Source organism: Aethalodelphis obliquidens, unplaced genomic scaffold, assembly GCF_003676395.1.
Source record: "Aethalodelphis obliquidens isolate GAN/ISIS:26980383/991018 unplaced genomic scaffold, ASM367639v1 scaffold55, whole genome shotgun sequence".
NCBI classification, from domain to species: Eukaryota; Metazoa; Chordata; class Mammalia; order Artiodactyla; family Delphinidae; genus Aethalodelphis; species Aethalodelphis obliquidens.
In genome coordinates, this window is record NW_020837999.1 from 13,275,039 (window position 1) to 13,296,107 (window position 21,069).

Consider the following 21,069-nt stretch of genomic DNA (forward strand, 5'->3'; position numbering starts at 1 on the left):
GCAAATGTTGGTGTTTCTAATGTTGTCCCAGAGGTCTCTTAAACTGTCCTCATTTCTTTTCATTCTTTTTTCTTTATTCTGTTCCATGGCAGAGATTTCCACCATTCTGTCTTCCAGCTCACTTATCTGTTCTCTGCCTCAATTATTCTATTATTAATCCCTTCTAGTGTATTTTTCATTTCAGTTATTGCATTATTCATGTCTGTTTGTTTGTTCTGTATATCTTCTAGCTCTTTGTTAATCATTTCTTGTATCTTCTTGGTCTGTGCCTCCATTCTTTTTCTGAGATCTTGGATTGTCTTCACTCTCATTATTCAAAGTTCTTTTTCAGGTAGACCTCCTATTTCTACTTTACATAGTTGTTCTTCTGGGGTTTTATCTTGTTCCTTCATCTGAAACATATTCCTTTGCCATTTCCATTCCCTAGGCTGCGTGGCTGTAGTTCTTTTTGCTTCCAGTGTCTGCCCACTGGTGGGTGAGGATGTTCTAGAGGTTTGTTCAGGCTTCCTGGTGGGAGGGACTGGTTCCTGCCCACTGGTGAGTGGAACTGTGTCTTGTCCCTCTGGTGAGCAAGGCTGTGTCAAGGGGTGTGTTTAGAGGTTGCTGTGGGCTCAGGAAGATTTTTAGGAAGCCTGTGTGCTGATGGGTGGAGCTGTGTGCCTGCCCTGTTGGTTGTTTGGTCTGAGGTGTCCCAGCACTGGAGCCTACATGCTGTTGGGTGGGGCTGGGTCTAGGTGGCAAAATGGCGACCTCCAGGAGAGCTCATACCAATGAGTACTCCCCAGTACCTCTGCCACCAGTGCTTGTCCCCACAGTGAGCCAGTTCCACCCCCACCTTCCCAGGAGACGCCCCCCCCCCCCATCAAGACCAGCAGGTATGTCTGGTCCAGGCTTCTATGAAATCACTGCTTTTTCCCTGGGTCCCAGTTCACACGAGACCTGTGCACACCCTCCAAGAGTGGCATTTCTATCTCCCCCAGTCCTATGGAGTTCCTGCAATCAAACCCCACTGGCCTTCAAAGCCAAGTGCTCTGGGGCCTCCTCCTCCTGATGCCAGACCCCCAGGCTGGGAAGCATGATGTGGGGCTCAGAACTCACTCCTGTAGGAGAATCTCATCTTGTTGTGGCTTCTTCTTTGTCTCTGGTTGTAGAATATCTTTTTTGGTAAGTTCCAGTCTTTTTTGTTGATGGTTATTCAGAAATTAGTTGTGATTTTGGTGTTTTTGTGAGAGAAGTTGAGCTCAAATCCGTCTACTCTGCCATCTTGTCTCCAACCAGAAGCCCAATTTTGTTCATACTATAGATGTGGATATGTGGATAAGCACACCTTTGGGTGTGCCTTCTCAGACCAATTCCCATAAAATGTGAGTCTGTACTTGGCAGTTCCACAGGCTCAGCAGTGTAAGATAGGTTTGTTTGTCACCCCATCAAATATGGAATTTTGTTCACAAAGTTTCTTGGTTAGGGAGCCCTCATCTTGAAAATAAATGATGTGTTTCTGTATGATGCTAGCCTTTAAAATCACACAGCCTGTTCCTGCAGGTGGTGCTGCAGGACACCTGGATCCACGTCCTCTTCTGTGGTGTGCTTTTGGCGACCACAACAGGGCACTTACTCATCTATGATCTGGAAGGTCCTGGAATGCTCTTCTCCTTATCACCCTCTCTGTTCTCTCTTCTATAATTTTTTTTAAAGTAAATTGTCAACTTCTCCAGGGAGTTCTAGACCTAAAATGGAATTTTTGTTACTGTTTTGTCATTTCTTAATTTTGTGACCTTGGGCAAGTCACTTGACTTTTCTAAGCCTCCAGTTACCACTATGATATTGGAGATAGAAATATTTGTTCCATCTACCATACAAGATTGTTGGAAGAATCAGAGGACATTGTATTTGAGGAAGCACATCCAGACAAGAAAAATCCACACCGAGATACAATCTTGCAACAGAGTGGAATTGGGCAGGGAAAGGATTGGACACCAGGCGAACTGGCAAGAGGTTAAGCTGGAGTGATTTCCAGGGCCAGATCTGTAATGTCACATCCATATTAAGAAGCCTGGACTTGTTATTGAAGACGATGGGCTGCCTCTGAAATGTCTGAACAGGGCAGTGGCTGGATCCTATTTTCAGTTTAGAACATCTCCTCTGGATGAAGTGTAACCACCTGTTGATAGTGGGGTAGGCAGGCTCTGCAGCAAATTAGAGGACAAAGGTCTCTAACTCTTCTCTCCAAACAGCAGTTATGACAGAGCATCTTTGAGGACAGGACATAAAAATTTGTCTAAGCATAAAGCTCTCCATTTCAAGGTGGAGAAATCCATGGGATCATAGATTTAGCAGGAAGGTTTCGCATGAGGGCGTCTGGACCATTGCCCTGAATTCAGGAGAATCAGGTGCTTTCCCTCCCACTTCCAGATGAGGCAGCTATGACTCACAGAAGTTAAATGGCTTAATTAAGTGGTGGAAGAGGAAGAGGAAGAGTCTAGACCGGCAGGCTGCCTCCTCCCTGCCTCACCACCCACACCCCCCCCCCCACACACCCATACAAATACCACATACACTCACACACACCACTCATGGCAGAGAAATCCAGAGGTCAGAGTTCTTGAAGTTCTAAAGGCTTCCTTCACATGAGTCCAAGCTAAGGAATTCTGTTTCTGAAGATTATGAAAGTGGTTATAATTATATGGTCTAATTAGAAAGCAATTCCACGCAATGTATAATGTATATTACGTTTCCTGAAGACTTACATCAGCCATTTGGTTGTGGGTTTGTATTTGTTAGTACTTCATTTTATGTTCACAATTACTCTGTGAGGCAGGCACTATTATTATTTTATTTATACATAAAGAAACAGGTTCAATGAAGCTAAGTTCCTTGCCCAAAGTCAATAAGTGGCAGAACCAGGCTTCAAACCCAGGGTGCCTGCCTGAATTTTAAGCACTTTAGAATTGTGCAGCCTGCCTGGTTTAATCTTCCTGCAGCCCTAGAGGTAGATATTTTCTCCATATTACAGATGAGGCTTGGACACGTTCAGTGGCGGTGCTTGTATCTGCCTAGGATTTCCCTAGCCGTTTCGCTCTACTCTGGTTGCCCGTCTCCTCAGCCTGACTCTTCTCCCTTCTCAGTCACAGGACAGATCTTCTCTCTGAAGAACATCTCCACAGAAATGTCGGGCTACTACATCTGCACCTCCAGCAATGATGTAGGGATGGAGTCCTGCAACATCACTGTGGCTGTCAGACCTCGTAAGAGCAGTCTGGGGGGGAAGGGAGGACGAATGCCAGAGGTGACAGGCTGGTGGTCCAGAGTCAGCTGACAGGGACCAACATGGAGGTGAACTGGGCAGCCTCTTTGGGGGTCTCCCATTGGCAGGGTGGCTGAGGTGACGGCCAGATGATCCTGTCCCAGGCTCCCCTCATCTGGAGGCCAGTCCAGTTCCCTGGGTTCTTTGGAAATAGTGCCTTAGGCTGGCTTCTGGAGACCTGCTCGGTCCTGCCTGCCCTTGGGGTCGCTCAGGGGGCAAGGGGGAAGTGCCCAGACTGGGCTGCCACAGAGTCAGAACCCCATCCTTTCAGGGTGGGATACCCTGATGATCTTGGGGATGAACTAGAGTAGGAGCTGGCATGACTGACACCCGAGGACTTTTTTGGAGCCTGTTGGCTCCAAATCTGTTGGCCATCTGTCCTTGTCAACGCTTCCATCCTGAAGAGTGTCCCCCTTGTCTGGTCACATTCCCACGAGGCTGTGACTTTCATGGAATGCTACCAGAAGCAGGCAGTGCGGCCACCTGGGCTGGGAGGATGACTGGGGCCGCTCAGAGCCTGGGAGGGACCACCTCCCGCCTCCCAGACGCCTGCTGCTGTGGTTCCTCATCCCCGGCGTGCTCACCACCCGGAGCCTCGGCTCGTGTTGGGGGCTCGCGCTGGGGACTGGGGTTGGGGTTCAGGACGTGCGGCTCTGTTTCTCTCAGCCTCCATGAATGTGGCCCTGTACGCGGGCATCGCGGGGGGCGTGGCCGCGGCACTCATCGTCATCGGCGTCATCGTCTACTGCTGCTGCTGCCGGGAGACTGGCAAGGCTGAGGATGCGGACGTCACGCGACCGTGAGTGTCGGGGGTGGGCAGCCCGTTGGCAAGGGTCTCAGCACATTGGGAAGATGCACCCCAGCTCTTCCACTCATAACACCCCAGGGGGCAGCTGGTAACAGTAAAAAATAACTTTTATCAGCCCCGTTTTATAGCTGAAAAAAGAGTAAATGATTCGCGCAAGTCCTAAAGTGGCGCTGCAGTCCGGAACTCGACTCCAAGGCCCGTAGTTCTCCAGTCTCTGATCTCAGGGTGGGGCTTCCGGTGGGTGCCCAGGGCAGGGGTAGGGGGGTGCGGAGGCTCCGTAACAGGCCGCTCCCTGCTCCCCTCGCAGAGCCAGCCTGTTCCCATAATGCCCTCAGCTCAAGTCCGTGCCACCCTGCTTCTGCTCTGAGCTCAGCCGTTCAGCCCAGTGTCCCTTTGCCGCTGGACGGGTGGGGATGGGGGATCTGATGGCTGTCCCGTGGGGAGCACTAAGCCCAGCTCCCTCAGGTCTGAGTGGGTGAGGGCAAACCCTTCCCCTCTGTCCTCACTGCCTGCAGGAATCGGGCGGGCTACCAGCCACCAGAGCAGCTGACAGAGCTTTCCAGAAGACAGGAAGAGGAGGGTGAGGCTGACTACAGGAATGAAGACCGGAGGGGCCCCAGCCGAGGGTCCCTTGACCAGGCTGGCCGATGACCAGGGCCTGCTGCAGGAGGGGGTCAGGGGGAGCATTAGGGGGTCATCCCCCTGCCTCCATGCCTCCCCTGTCCTTTCCAAGCCCCACTTTTCTGACCCTTGGTCCCAGTCATGGATGGGATGCTTCTTCCCCCATGTCGGCTGCTGGAGGACCTGGCTTGGCCTGGCCAAGGAGATCTCACTTGTGACTGAGCTTGTCAAGGGCGCTCACCTTCGAAGCTACCCTCCCATTGCTGCACCCGGCTCAGGGCCCCACCCTCACCCTGGACTAGGCAGCGACCTCCCCCTCCCCATGGCGCTCCTGTCCCGCTCTGTGGGGGTGACACCAGCCTCCGGAGGGCTGGAGTTGCCCTCTCCACCTGTGCGCCTAGCACCCAGGGGAACGACTCCTGGCAGAGGTTTTGTGCACAATACATTTTTGTTGAATGAATGAAAGAATAAATGAGTATGTAAAGGAGTCCCTTCATTTGTGCAACTTTGGCGCTTTGGACCCACGTTGGCCTCAAGCTCCCTTTCCAGCCGCATCTCCCGCAACTTTCCTGAACATTCCAGATGCTCCCTGCGAGGGCCACCCCAGCTCCCATTGCACACTCCCTCGTGGGGCTTTGCTTTCTCTGTTTGGCTGGGAATGCCTACGCAACTCCCATCTCTGCCTATCAAATCCTACCTGTCCATCCAGGCCCATCTCAGATCCCAGCGAATTCTATAACCCCATCATAATCTCCCACACAGATGGGGACAATCTTGTTACTTTGTCCCACGCCCATCACGGGCCACATGACACAGTTGTCTGAGCATGTCTCTCCCCCTGTGTTACAGTGTGAGCTCCAGGGGGCAGGACATGGGCCTCACTCCCTCTGCTTTCCCTGGAGTCCTCGCAGCCGGCAGCCCTCCTAGCACTCCTAGCGGGTGCTCAATCCAGCTTAATTGGGGAAACTGCTTTGGTAGGTTGGGCCTTCCGCTCTCTGGTCTCCCTGATGGGATTGTGGACACAAAGATGGCTCCCACCCAAACCCACTTGCTAGTTTCATGATTTAAGTGGGAGATAATTTAAATGAACACACACCCATGTGAGCACACACAGAGGAGCTAGTTTGCAGCCGGTCCTGGCTTCTCAGATCATAGTGATTCCTCTCAAGACCAGAGTAACTGACGTGTCCACCTCTGTTTCCTGATACCAAACCCCTGCCCTGACCTTGCCCGTTCCTGACTTGGCTGGGCTGCCGCCTCTGCTTTGCTGGCTGGGCTGTCCTGCTGCCCCTTCCACAGCCTCTCCCCTGTTGGTCGACTATTTCTTCTGCTCCTAAGAGCTCAGGCAGTGTCCTGGCTGCTTGGGTCTTGTGACCCAGTGGCCGGTCTTACACAAATGCAATTTACTAGTAAGTAAACACTGTCATTTTTTCCTGGATGATTATAAAAGCAATCCTGTAAATCTGTTGTCCATCTGTGATTTTTTTAAATATATTTTTTATATATTTTGTTAAATTCTTTGCTTCAATAAAAAATGCCGTCAGTAGTAATACAATTGTCAGTGGAGATTCTTATTTCTTTTTTAAGGTGGGTTTTATTTTTTTAACATCTTTATTGGAGTATAATTGCTTTACAATGGTGTGTTAGTTTCTGCTTTATAACAAAGTGAATCAGCTATACATATACATATGTTCCCATATCTCTTCCCTCTTGCGTCTCCCTCCCTCCCACCCTCCCTATCCCACCCCTCTAGGTGGTCGCAAAGCACCGAGCTGATCTCCCTGTGCTATGCGGCTGCTTCCCACTAGCTATCTATTTTACGTTTGGTAGTGTATATATGTCCATGCCACTCTCTCACTTTGTCCCAGCTTACCCTCCCCCCTCCCTGTGTCCTCAAGTCCATTAAGGTGGGTTTTATTCATACCAAGGTAGAGCTTATGTCTCGTGGGCTTATGTTGACCAACCGTGGGCCTCTTGGGCTTCCTAGGAGAGGTGAGGTGAGGTGACAGAGTCGAGCGAGAGGAATAGAGGGTCAGATCCTGTGGGTCCCATCGACTGTGGCCACTATAGGGTCAGGCAGTGTCGCTAGTGATTGCCGGGGGCGGGACAGAGCCTGTCTGTTTGTGGAAGAACATTCCGAGTGCCTGGGAGTCAGGCATATGCTTCAAGGAAGATGCTGGGGAGGCCCCTGCCAGTTACACCCCAAATAGCGCCCCTCCTGAGAGAGGGGAGGAAGCAGCGTCACCTCCATCCCGCTCCAGCTGTCAGAGACCTGGTGACTCCTCCCCGAGCAGCTTGCCCCACAGTCAGCGCTCAGCTCTGCCACCCTCTCCTGCCATATGTTCAAGGTCCTCTCCTCCATGTTCTTCCCGTGGTGCCCTGTGCTCCCCCCATCCCAGCACCTGTCCCACGGTACTGTCATAACCACAGTCTGTGTCTGCCTAAGCCTGTGAGATTCATGAGAATAGGAACTGAATCTTACTCATGGCCTAGCACATGTTGACACAAAACCTGATACCTGTTTGTTGAGTGAATAAAGTTTCGTGTCACTGTATCCTGCCCAAGGCCATCTCCTCGTCCTCTAGATACTTTGGGTGCCTTCCAGCCTTCCTGGTGCAAGGTTCTACACACATATTCTTGAGGTAGCTGTGGAAGGGAGGCACCCACCTCCCCCCATCCTGGCCTGGCTCACCTCTCTGCCTCTGGAAGGGCTCTGAAGGTTCACCCACCTTAGCTCCAGGCTTAGGCAAGAAAACGAGGGAAATCGGGACCAACTGCATTCATTCAGCTACAAATATTTTGTGAGCACCTACTATGTGCCAAGCACAGTGCTGGCTGCTGGGGATATAAAGGTCACTATGACGTCACTACTCGGGAGGAGCTACATTCCAATGGAGGTGACAGACGGAAACATGATTATGTGAAATGGAGAAGATGCCACAAGAACGCAGTGGCGGGAGGCTGGAGTAACTCAGCCGGAGGGGTTCGGGAAAGCTTCAAAGAGGAGGTGATGTGTGGGCTGCATCTTGAAGGAAAATGAGGAGTTTCACAAGTGGAATGGGGGTGGCGCTGACCCTTCTGTCCTCCATTTCAGGTCTCTCTTACTTGGGTCCAAATCACATTATCAGTTGGTGACACTACACTCTCCTGCTGAATTTATTTCAATCTGGAAGCTCAATGAGAATCAGATTATTGTAGGTTTTCTTACAGTCAACATTAGCTCACCAGTACAGCCTCCTTCCCAATTCAGGGTTTCCAGCTGACAGTTCAAAGTCTTAACGGTGTTTGAGAAGAGAGTCCGAGGCTGCCATTGTCTGAGGGAAGATTGTTTGCTAGACACTTGTTAAGCCAGTTTTTCATGCAATCCTCGCTTGTACTTTCAAATATTAAGGCATATGGCAAGGTCAGGCATGCATATCATTACCCAAAGAAGGACTCTAGCTGCCCAGAGAGCTCCCTGCCAGGCAATATGTACCTTGGTAAATTAGCCGCAGTTCAGGGTCTTGTTCTTAAGTTGCTTTTGTGCACTCTGACAGGGCATTGGATTTCAAAGGCAGAGTCACATTAACCAGACTCACAGAGCCTGATGTACAATACTAACAGCAAGCACTTAGATAGCAGGTGCTCTGAGCCAGCCACTGTTTCAAGCACTTTCCATAGAACATCTCATAATCCTCACCACAGCTCTATGAGATAAATCCTATTATTGTGCCCGTATTACAAATGAGGAAGCTGAGGTACAGTGAATTTTAACATTTGGGATAAACACAGAGTGTCAATTTGCTATTTACAGTTGTCAGGTAGAATGGACTTCTGTCCACCTGACCCAGGCATTCTCACCCTATGGGCACCATGTGCTCAGTTGCTTACTGGGCATGGAATCATAACAAAGGAAGTTGGTTGTCTTCAAGGAGCCCTCCCCCTCTCTGGAGTGTGTACAACCAATCATGTCATCTGTGGTGAACCTTCTCTGGCCTTGACCCTATTCCTGGAGGTTCTGGTTTAGGGCCCTGGGCATCTGCAGAGGTGATGCCTGGTCCCTACTGGAAAGTGCAGTTCCCAGGAAAGGCCTCTTCATGGACACTTGGCTATTGGCTATTGAGTTTGGTCACCGAGATTACGTCTCCTGTGGCCAGTTTCCAGAAAAGCTTGTCTACTGTCTCTATTTTATGGGTGAGGAAACTGAGGCTCAGGGAGATAATGTCACCTGAGTTAACATAGCAAGTCAGTATCAGAGTAAGGATTAGATTCAGTTCTGTCTGATTCTGAAGACCACACTCTTCCCATTGACCATATTTCCTCTTGACCCCATGTATATGTACAGGATGACTGAATGGGGAAAAAGTGGGAGTGGAGATGGAGTTAGGGGGTCTTGTTAGTTTGTTTTAAAATTGGCAGTTACCTACTATAATACAGGTATTTCAGATATAACGTTATATGTGCACTTCTAAAAAACCTTGCATTCTGCAAAATCACAAGCTAAAAATAATAGGGCTTAAAAGAAAATTAGTATTAGAAGCACACCAATAAAGCTTTGTAACCTGATCACTTTTATTTTGTTTATTTTTTAAATTTAATTAATTAATTAATTAATTTTACTTATTAGGCTGCGCTGGGTCTTAGTTGCGGCATGAGGGATCTTCGTTGCTGCACTCGGGATCTTTAGTAGCGGCTTGCGGGATCTTTAGATGCAGCATGCAAACTCTTTGTTGTGGCATGTGGGATCTGGTTCCCTGACCAGGGATCAAACCTGGGCCCCCTGCATTGGGAGCACAGCATCGTAGCAACTGGACCACCCGGGAAGTCCCCTGATCACTTTTAAACATTAATAATCCTAGTGAAAATACAAGTGGTGTTAGGTCCATGCTGTTAGTACCAAGTTTCATAGTTATCAACCTCAAACCCTCAGGCCCCATGCGTATCCATTTCTGTAGAGACCTACTCATCAAAATTTAAAAATGATCCAGGCAGCCTCACCGTAGTGTTGCTGGTGGGGGGGGGTCTCTCTATTAAAATTTTGATTTTTATCACATGTGCTGGTTTTAGGCTATGTGCATATCTTTGTACCTGAGTTTTCTTGTTAGTACAGTTGAACCTTGAACAACATGGTTTTGAATTGCACAGGTCCACTTGTATGCAGTTTTTTTTCAATAAGTGTATTGGCAAAATTTTTGGAGATCTGCAACAATTTGAAAAACTCGCAGACAAACCGCATAGCCTAGAAATATCAAAAAAATTAAAAAAAAGATAGGTATATCATGAACGCATAAAGTATATGTAGGTACTAATCTATTTTATCATTCACTATCATAAAATATACACAAATATGTTATAAAAAAGATAAAATTTATCAAAACTTATGCACACAAACCATACATGGTGCCAGTAGAGGGAAATTTAAACAAGTGTAAAGATACAGTATTAAATCATAATGGCATAAAATTAACTATGGCACATACTGTACTAACGTATATAATCTCATAGCCACCGCCTGTTGCTATTGTGATGAGCGAGTGTCCACCATGCTGTGGGATGCTAATCAGCTAATCATGATGTGAGCAGTTTATCTCTCCAGGAAATTGCATGTCACAGCAAAAAGTGATCTCAAGGTTCTTGTGTATTTTCCATCGTGTTTAGTGCAATACCATAGACCTTGAATAACACCACGGGACCCATACAAAGTATCACTAGTGATGCTGGAAGTTCTCCCAGGAAGCAGAGAAAAGTCATGACATTACAAGAAAGTGTTAAATGGCTTGATAGGTACCATAGAATGAGGTCTGCAGCTGCGGTTGCCCACCATTTCAAGATAATAAATCCAGCATAAGGACCACTGTAGAAAAAGAAAAGGAAATTCGTGACGTCATTGCTGCAGCTACTCCAGCAGGCTCGAAAACTTTGCACTTTTTGCAAAACACCTTTTAATCTAGTATTGAAAGTGCAGCTTTTATGTGCGTGCAGGATTGCTATCAGAAAGGCAATACCTGTAGACTCTAATGTGATTCGACAAAAAGTGAAGTCATTATATGATAACTTAAAGCAAAAGGAAAGTGAAGGATCTAAAGCTGGAGAATTTAATACCAGCAAAGGATGGTTTCTAATTTTAGAAAGAGGCGTGGCTTAAAAAATATCAAGATAAGAGGAGAAGCAGCTTCTGCTGACCAAGAGGCAGCAGACGAGTTCCCAGATGCCATTAAGAAAATCACTGAGGAGAGAAGAAATCTGCCTGAACAGGTTTTTAATGCAGATGGAAGTGCCCTGTTCTGGAAGAAAAATTCCACAAAGGCCATTTATTAGAAGGAAGAAAAACAAGCACCAGGATTTAAAGCAGAAAGGGATAGGCTAACTCTACTATTCTGTGCAAATGTAGTGGGATTTATGATCAGGACTGCCCTTATCTATAAAGCTGTTAACCCTCCAGCCTTGACAGGAAAATATAAACACCAGCTGCCAGTCTCTTGGCTGTACAAGAAGAAGACCTGGACAATAAGGACCCTTTTTGTGGATTGGTTCCTTCAATGCTTTGTCCCTGAAATCATGAAGTTCCTTGCCAGTAAGGGACTGCCTTTTAAAGTTCTTTGGATATTGGACAATGCCCCTGGTCACCCAGAACCTCATGATTGCAACACAAGGCATCGAAGTGCTCTATGGAAATGATTGCCAATGCTATGGAAGAGAACCCCAGTAGGGAGAACATCATGAAATTCTGGGAGGTTTACACCGTTCAAGATGCCATTGTTGTTATAGAAAAAGCCATGAAAGCCATGGAGCCTGAAACAATAAATCCCTGCTGGAGAAGACTGTGTCCAGATGTTGTGCGTGACTTCACAGGATTTACAACAGATCCTATCAAGGATGTCATGAAAAAACTGTGGATATGGAAAAAAAAAAAGTTGGGGAGTGAAGGTTTTCAAGATTAAGATCTTGGAGAAATTCAAAAGCTAACAGACTTCACACCAGAGGAATTAAAAGGATTGGCATACCATATAGAAACATTTTTAGAGAAATGAAAAAGCAAAAAAGTCAGACAGAAATTACAGTGTATTTCCATAAAGTTACACCAAATGTGCCTGTCACTCCAGCCTCCGCTTCTATCTCCTCCACCTCTTCCGCCTCTGTCCCCTCAGCCCACTCAATGTGAAGATGATGAGGAGACCTTTATGATGACCCACTTCCCCTTGATGAATAGTAAATAATCATCATGCCCTACTGTCAATAGATTTATCTGTTGTGTTTGTGTGTGTGTCTTCGTGTGAAAATCTAAAAACTGCACAGCAAGAATTGTATGAGAAGTTTTTGTGTCATCATCGTCATCATTGCTTAAGTATTCATCGTGTAGAACATCATGTGTAAGACTTGTACTGAAGTGGGTAGCCCATCCTTACATAGGCAGAAGGTGAGTGATATTTACAGTAATATAAAATGAATAATGTTTCAGTTTTCTTACTTTGTTTTCAAAGAATTACATTACCATGTAGTATGCCTCTCCCTCTCTCATAATTGGAGAAACTGCCTACTAGCCTATCATCACAGGTAAGTGTGGGTTTTTTAAAAATGTAACAATGTTTCCAATACTGTACTATGAATTTGACTGTAATATTGGATACCATAAACATTTTTTTTACTTACCATTTCTCTATTGCGATTTCTTTTTTGTTTTCTCATTAAACTTATATTTTCCTTTTAATCTTTTTTTTAAACTTTTAATTTTATATTGGAGTATAGGAGATTAACAATGTTGTGATAATTTCAGGTGCACAGCAAAGTGACTCAGTCATACATATACGTGTATCCATTCTCCCCCAAACTCCCCTCCCATGCAGGCTGCCACATAGCACTGAGGAGAATTCCCTGTGCTATACAGTAGGTCCTTGTTGGTTATCCGTTTTAAATATAGCAGTGTGTACATGTCATTTTAATGATTCATTCACTAGTGTATAGGTTAGGCTACCATGAAGCACTTGTAAACATTACACCAACAACAGTAAAGCAATCATATTGCTGCTTCTTCATTATCAAAACATGATTCATTATACTTGTAAATAAATATGAATTTCTCTTTCACATTGTCTTTTCATTTTTGATGTTTGGTGTTAGTAACATGTACATATAACATCTACAGCGTTTGTATCATATAAGATGATATTGATGTAGGTACTGTCAGATGAGTTATCCTGTAAACAGACAATGTAAAGTTATGGTATTAATAAATACAGTACAATACTGTAAATGTATTTTCTCTTATGATTTTCTTAATAATATTTTCTTTTCTCTAGTTTACTGTATTGTTATGTTAACGGTAAGGCTTCCAGTCAACAGTAGGCTAATAGTAGTTAAGTTTTTAGGGAGTTAAAAGTTATATGCAGATATTTGACTGCACAGGGATTGGACCCCTATCCCCATGTTATTCAAGGGTCAACTGTATATAGATATACCTGCCTTTGCCACTTGTGGGAAAGGGCCACAATATATTGCAGGACCTTTAAAAAGATCCTCTTTTTAAAAATTACACAAGGGAAGTGTCTTTTGTTATCAACCAGCTTAAGCCAAGCTATGCTACGGTAACAACATAAAATCTCAGTGGTTCACAATAACAAAGGGTTATTTCTTGCTCATATAACATGCCGTCTCAGGTCAGCTCAGCCTTGTTCCACATCTTCCTCCTTCTGGGACCCAAGCTGAAGATCAACCTGTAAGAGGGAAGAAACTTTTTATTCTATTACAAGTTAATCAGTAAAGAGATATTCCCTATAAGCTTAAATGATACATAAGAGCTCATTTCTGGGAACCCTGCCTCCCAGGTAATGAGCATTAAGCTAAAATACCCTTGTTTAGTTCTCAGAAAACATCCTGACTAGTTCCACCTGTGAATGACTGCAGTGAGGAAGAAATTAACACCGCCCCTCCGGAGGCTGACCGGAACAAGGAAATGTTTGACGTCACTTCCTCCACTTTTAGTATAAATGAAGCCTGAGTTCTAACTCAGGCAAGACGGTGTTTTGGGGGACGAGTCTACCGTCTTCTCAGCTTGCTGGCTTTCTGAATAAAGCCATTATTCCTTGGCCCAACGACTCCTCTCTTGATTTAATGGCCTGTCGTGCAGCGAGCAGTTTGAGCTTGGACTTGATGACAAGTTTAGGCACAGCCAGCCAGGAGCCTTGCTGCTCGTGGCTGCCCACCCCGGTTGGGAAATGTTCAGGTGAGGGCCAGGACCACTTGTCTTAAGGATCTTCCCTTCAAAATTTCCCAAAGCAGCACTGGCTGCTCCCGCGCTTGGCTGTAGGAGCAAGGAATCAACATTTGGAAGCTGACGAGCTCTGTACGGTAGGGTAAGTCGCTCCAGTGTGTACCACTGGAAACTTTACTCCTCTCCATTTGGGGCTTTTTCTCTGGAATAAGCCAATTTGTTTTGCATTTGAGTGGGGTACCCTGTTGGAGAGAGGAAAGAGTTGTTAGACTTTTACCCGATGTGTGTACTAGTTCATTTGTTTCTTTGGATGTGAAGTTTGTGTTTTGTCTTGAATTGGTCTCTAAAAATGGGAACTATTTCAGCTATCCCTAAAGTCCTGTGAGGCGCATTTTGGATAAGTGATCTGATTACAGCTGTGAACCCATGGGTGAGAGAAAGATGATATTTTATTGTAACAACGTGTGGCCACAGTATCTGTTAGGATCTCCACAAGGGGTTTAGCAGGGTTATCTCGGAACCCCATGCACCATGTACTGCTACCCTTGCTGTGTTAATTACGTTATTTATGGTCTCCTGTGTCATTGGTATATGTAAAACCCCCAAGACCCAACTTGAGGGTTCGTTTAGAAATTTCTGTTTGTCCTTTGGGTTTTTTCTTTCATTTTGTTTGGTACTGTTTCTCCATTTACAGCCAAATCAGTTCTGTGATATTTAAAACTTTTACTGATGTCAAATGGAAGAAAGGAACAGGAAAAAAAAAAGCTGTCTGTTCTTGTCCAAGAGTGGGACATTCCCAGGAAGGAGAGAAAGTTTCCACTTGGTTCCTAAAATCACCAAAAGCTACAAATAGAAGTGTCTTTTCCATAAATATTAGTAAAAAGGGTTTAGTCATCTAGACAGGTGACCTTGATTTGTCCCACCTGCCAGAAATGCAATTTGAATCCAACCTCTTCTGTAACTGTTGGGTTTTATATTGCTGTACCTGATTCATGGCTGAAATTTTGGAATGAGAATTATGAGGTCTCTGTTTGTGTTTGTACTTGTTATAGATGTGTGGCATTGCCGAAACTAACTTGTAAAAGAACTATTTAATTGGCTTAAAGGAAATTAAGTGCTTATATAAATACTCAAATATAAAAGAAACTGGCCAGAATGAATTTCAGGTTCATGTGATCTAGGAAATATTCAGTATTGAATTAATATCTGGTATTAAAGTTAACTTAATCTTGTTGCTTTGATTAATACAGACATGTCTTTAGACTCATCAACATTAATTATAGTACTTCTATTGTCCCTAGGTTTACTAGAAATCAAATAAGACGTTATTCCTGTTACAAAGTTTGTCAGCAAGAAAAATAACAATTCGACAAAGCTTTTAAGTAAATAAAACAGAGGTAAATGAGGTAAGAGTTTTAGGTAAACTCCATAGGAATAATTATGCTTTGAGAATGTATATATAAAACAGTGTTTCCAGATTTTCGTAACTTGAAACTAAACTAAGTTAAATGAAGAGAATTTGTTGACTATCTGGGTCATTTCAAATAGGATAGAATATTAATTGCTGGCCAGGTCTAAGTTTACCTACTTTTGCCTTCTTAGGAGAGGAAGACTAAAGCATAAGTTTGTCAATCAGGAAATGCTGATATGACAAACAGTTTACAATTACTTCTTGGTTTTCACTAGAGATTAAGGTTTTAAGGTTAAGAATCACAAGGGAAACATTTCAGTATGCAAAGATGGGGGATGTGTGTTTTTCAGCACAGAAGGTATGAGGAATGAAAATCCCTTTCGTTAAAGGGAAAAAGGTGACATGATCAGTATTGGCTAAGATAAGAACTGAACTTAATTAAGAAAATGAATGTTAAATGTACAGTGGTACAAAACCTGAATCGGTTCCCTAAGAGGACAAAGTTTTCTTAAAATATTGAACTGCTTTTAGTAATTGTGAGTTATTTGTTTAAGCGATCTGTATTTGCCATTGAGATCTTATTATCACTGGTTAAAACTTTTTGATATTTTGATAAACTGCCCCCAAATCAAATTCTGGGTGAGGTTCGTTTGACCTCTAGCTAACTTTGAAGTTTTCCAAAGGATCCCTGGAACACCTCAAACTATTTGTTTTCTCTCCATCTCAGAGAGAGGAATACTCAACTAATTGGGCTTACTCAGTATGTTGAATTGGGAAGCACTGTCAAGTTGTGATAAAACTCTTTGGACTGTATCATGTGGGTAAACATTATTGTACATATTCTGGACATTATATGGAACTCCTAAAATTCTGGTGTATCCTGGTAGATGATATCAGTCATAATATTAGTAATTATCTTAAGTTGTTTGTCACAGCAGTAACCAAGTTTCTTTTCAATTGCATTGTAATCCCAGTTGGTTGATACTGAAGCAAAATGGTTAGGGATAATCAATTGCTAGTTATAGCTTTACAGTGGCTTTTGAATGACTATAGCTATTTTGTGAAGAAGCAGAGAATGATGAAATCCTTTATGTGCAAGCACTTGTGCTCTTACATCAGGGAAAACAAGAAAAGCAAGGGAATGAGAGTGAGGATATGTTGCTTCAAACCTTAACTCCTTCCAGCTGAGCTAGGTATCCCAGCTGCACTGGCTATTATGCCAATATATCCACCCCTTCCTCCACCTTCCATTCTTTTCCACCTTCCATTCTTTTCTAGCCCCAATTCCTGACCCTGGGGCTCAGGACTTTCCCTTCTTCTAGGGGTCAATTAGAAAATCCTGTTAGTTTCTGGGCCACAGGGACTTGGTCTGGTATCACCATCTAAGAACCAAAAGGGCACTCCGTTCGGGCCAGGAGCCACTCCCAGGGCAGGACAATTTCAATTGCTGTTATCTCACATAGGGGGCTAAATGCAAATAACTAGCCAGCTGGGTTTATATATTAATTGGAAAGATCACCACCCTCCTTTATAGGGATAATCCTCTACACCTGAAGCCCACTTGGCAGTACCCACAGACAAACCAAACTGAGATCCCAGTGAGGGAGGAATGCTGGAATTAGAGCAATACTTAGTGCATCTTGGCAGGCCTTTGAAAAGGGGAACCAAAGAAAAAGTTTAAACAGAACTCAAGAAATTTGGCAAAAAATAAAAATCCCAGGAAAGGAGACAGAGCCTCCCCCCACACCCTACCCCTTGAAGTCTACGAAAAGTTAAGATCAGAAGTGTGTGCTCACAGCACCCCAGTGAAGGCCAGTAACACATGGCCAATACTAATCCCATTAAGAAGGGATGTCAGGACACCTAATCTAAAGCAATATCCTTTGAGGCAAGAGGATCACTTCTCCCATAGACTGACTTGTCAAGATACCAGCCAGTGTATTCCTTGCATCTGTCCCTCCAGGACATATACAAAATTGGTGGTATTGGTACTGTCCATGCGGGTCCAGTGGAAACAGTTCTGGCATGGTGGTCACCTTTGCTCCAGTCAACATTACAACTGAAGTAAAGTCTGTTGAAATGCACTATGAAGCTTTGAGTAAAGCCCTTCCTGGGAACAATGTGGGCTTCAAGGTCAAGAACGTGTCTGTCAAAAATGTTCGTCGTGGCAATGCAGCTGGTGACAGCAAAAATGACCCGCCAATGGAAGCAGCTGGCTTCGCAGCTCAAGGGATCACCTTGGACCATCCAGGCCAAGTCAGTACTGGATATGCACCTGCTGGATTGTCACACAGCTCACATTGCTTGCAAGTCTGCTGGGATGAAGGAGAAGATTGATCATCATTCTGGGAAAGAGCTGGAAGATGGCTCCATATTCCTGAAATCTGGTGATGGTTGTGACCATTGATATGGTTCCTGGTAAGCCCATGTGTGTTGAGCTTCTCTGACTATCCTCCTCTGGGCCATTTTGCTGTTCATGACATGACAGATGGTTGTTGTGGGTGTCATCAAAGCAGTGGACAAGAAGGGCAGTGGGAACTGGCAAGGTCACCAAGTCTGCCCAGAAAGTTCAGAAGGCTAAATGAATGTTATCCCCAATACCTGCCACCCCAGTCTTAATCAGCGGAAGAATGGTGTCAGAACCGTTTGTCTCAATTGTCCCAATTGGCCATTTAAGTTATAGTAAGACTGGTTAATGATAACTGCATCATAAAACCTTCAGAAGGAGAGGAGAAAGTTTTGTGAACCATTTGTTTTGTATGTGGAAGTTCTACGTTTTTAGTTTTTAAAATCAGTAGCTTCTAATTAGTTAAAACCCTCCTTAAGAAAATTATCCCCTGATTTGGATTAAGGCATTGGAACTACATTCATCCTGGAGGCTGCAATCAACAGGAAAAACCAAGAAAATGAATACTAATTTAACTTGGGATAAGGCCTTGCCAGTTGGCCCGCTACAGATCAGTGGCTCCCAGAAGCAGGCTTAAATTAAACCCCCTTTGAAGTATGGTATGGTAGGCCACTCCAGGTGTCTGCCCAGGTGAGAGAATCTGTAAATACTTTAAAAGACCTAGCAGTTGCCAATTAGGTTAAAACTTTGGACACTCTACCAACCTCTGTTCATGTGTTTGCCTCCAGCAGGTCTGCCCATCCAACTGAAGTAGATGGTAGTTTCATTGTAGCTGGAAAAGGGTCAACCAATTTGTTTACTTTTGTTCAAATAACTAGCACAGGAATTGAGTATATGTCTTGGGAACTGGAACCCAAATCCCAAGTTCAAGTACAAATTAGACAACAAAGTGTTAAGGGGTTTCATCAGGTTCAAATAGTGGTAGATAAAAAAGGACTGACCAAAGATTCTAAGGAATATTCATCACCTCCAGAAGTAGCCAGAACACTTGTCCCTTTTCCCACAAGATTGTGGGATGGATATTGACAGTGGGGAATTGTAATAGGGAAGAATCTTTGTATTCTGTTACAAGTTGATCACTAAAGGGATGTTGCCTGTAAGCTTAAACGATACATAATGGCCCATCTCTGGGAACCCTGCCTCCCAGGTAATGAGCGTTAAGCTAAAATTCTTTTTTTTAGCTCACAGGAAACATCCTGAACAGTCCCACCTGCGAAAGACTGAAGGGAGGAAGAAATTAATATGTCCTCTCTGGAGGTTGACTGGAACCGGGAAAAGTTTGACTTTACTCCCTCCGCTAATTCGGGCAAGATGGTTCTTGGGCACACAAGTCCACCATCTTGGTTCACTGGCTTTCTGAATAAAGTCACTGTGCCTTGCCCCAACAACTTGTCTCTTGATTTATCGGCCTATCATACGATAAGTAGTATGAGCTTGAACTCGGTAACAAACTCAGCTCTCAGGACAATTCTGGTCTCACGGCAAAGGAAAAAGAAAAATGAGAGACTCACAAGATGAGTTAGAGGCACTATCCCTTCTGCTCCCATTTCATTGTCCAGAGACAGTCACATGTCATAGGGCAGGGGATCGTCCTCCTCAGGGAGACACAGTGAAGATACTGAACAATCATACCATCTACTCCACGGTCCCTTCCCTGTACGCAGTTTCCCCATATAGCTTAATATAAAGGAAGGTGAATCAGTTCTTAAAATTACTTAACTTGAAGCTACTTTTGGAAGGAAATGTAGCCACTTGTGCAGAATATTTAGCTTCTTTATTAAGTCCATCATATATCGCTTAGGTTTTGTCTTTCATTGCAGGAAACTAGTTCTTTATTGCTGGGAAAGCCATCACCTCCCCAAGGCCTGAAAGGACCAGGGGAGAGAAGGGGGTGAACCCTTCCAGAACCCAGCAAGAGCTAGAAGCACAGAGGAGGGCTTCCAGCAGCTGGTGGAATCATGGAGAGATGCCGCCACCACCACAGCAGCAGCGCCAGTGCAGAGAGTGGGCAGAGGAGGAAACACTATGGCCCATTTCTCCTCCCACTCTCCCATCCTGCCCACCCCTCGTTGGCAGAACCCAAGTAGAAACTAGATGGCAAGAGATCAGGCTGTGCCCTCCTGGAGTACAAAGTAAAGAAGAAAGGGAACGAGAATGGATTTGGGGGAAAGGAGGAAGGTGCAAATGAAGAATAATCAACACAGCTGCCTTCGCCTATAACCAACTGGGAGTATTCTATTTTTACCAGGAACTAGATCTCTTCATCCTCCTCAGTCTCACCCCTGCACCTTCTTGAGGGGGTGGAGAGAGACTCATTCTGCCTTCTAAAAGAGTTATAGCTCATTCAGAGGTGACCCAGTCTATGTTCCAAAAAAAGGAATTTCAGAAATACTCATACTGTATTCTGAAGGCCTAAAGAACAAGCACCATTCGATGTCTTTCCAGTTCCAGAAAATGGGGAATTGATTCCTCATATGGCTGGTCCTGCAACCATGTTGTAGCTGGCTGGGGGAGGCTGTAGGGTAGCACATATGTATATGCCAAACATACACAGGAAGGTGGTGTGATCCTATAGCACCTCTCCACTAGACTTTTCCCCCTTGCAATATTTTCCTTGAAATAATCTCAAACTTGCAAAAAAATAAGTATTATATAAAAGACTTTTCCTGAATCATTTGAGAATAAGTTGCCTGCACAATGTCCCATCACCCTATATATGTATGTTTAATATATGTTTTCTTCCCGTAAGGATATTCTCCTGCCTAACTACAGTAGAGCCATCAAAATCAGGAAATCAGCATCAATATCCTAGACCTCATTCAAGTTTCCCCAGTTTCCCCAGGAATATCCATTTGAGGAGAAGACTCTAGTTCAGAATTACTCATTGCATTTAGATATGTATATTTAGTCTCCTTCTCTCTGGAACAATTCCTCGGTCTTTCCCTGATTTTCATGATTTTGACACTTCTGATGACTACAAGCCAGTTATTTTGTAGAATGTCTCTCAGTTTGGGTTTGTCTGATGTTTCTTCGTGATTAAATTCTTGCGTCTTCGACAAGCATATCACAGAAATGAAACTGTGTTCTTCTCTTTGCGTCCTATTTATTACGTGGCACAGGATTTCAGTTTTCCTGTTATTGATGATGTTAACTTTGATCACAGGATGAAGGTGGTGTCTGCAAAGTTTCTCCACTCTAAAGTTACTTGTTTTCCCATTGCAATTAAAAAGTGTTTCCTTGAGAGGTTTTTAGAGACTATGGAAACATCCCATTTCTCATTAGACTTTTAGTTTATTCATCAACTTATTAAGTTTCTGTAGACTCTAGCATT

General features: G+C 44.5%; 1 protein-coding gene and 1 pseudogene across 1 annotated transcript in view; both read left to right on the forward strand.

Annotated features, from left to right (window-relative positions):
- Positions 1-6,389, forward strand: part of GPA33 (glycoprotein A33) — a 46,853-nt gene extending 40,464 nt beyond the window's left edge. Inside the window, exons 5-7 of the mRNA XM_027086434.1 lie at positions 3,126-3,245; positions 3,971-4,103; positions 4,628-6,389. Coding sequence (XP_026942235.1) covers positions 3,126-3,245; positions 3,971-4,103; positions 4,628-4,763 — 389 coding nt within the window. The 3' untranslated portion in view covers positions 4,764-6,389. The remainder of the gene's footprint in view (positions 1-3,125; positions 3,246-3,970; positions 4,104-4,627) is intronic.
- A 4,997-nt stretch (positions 6,390-11,386) lies between these two features.
- LOC113609284 (elongation factor 1-alpha 1 pseudogene) lies at positions 11,387-17,916 on the forward strand (annotated as a pseudogene).
- The last annotated feature ends 3,153 nt before the right edge of the window (positions 17,917-21,069 follow it).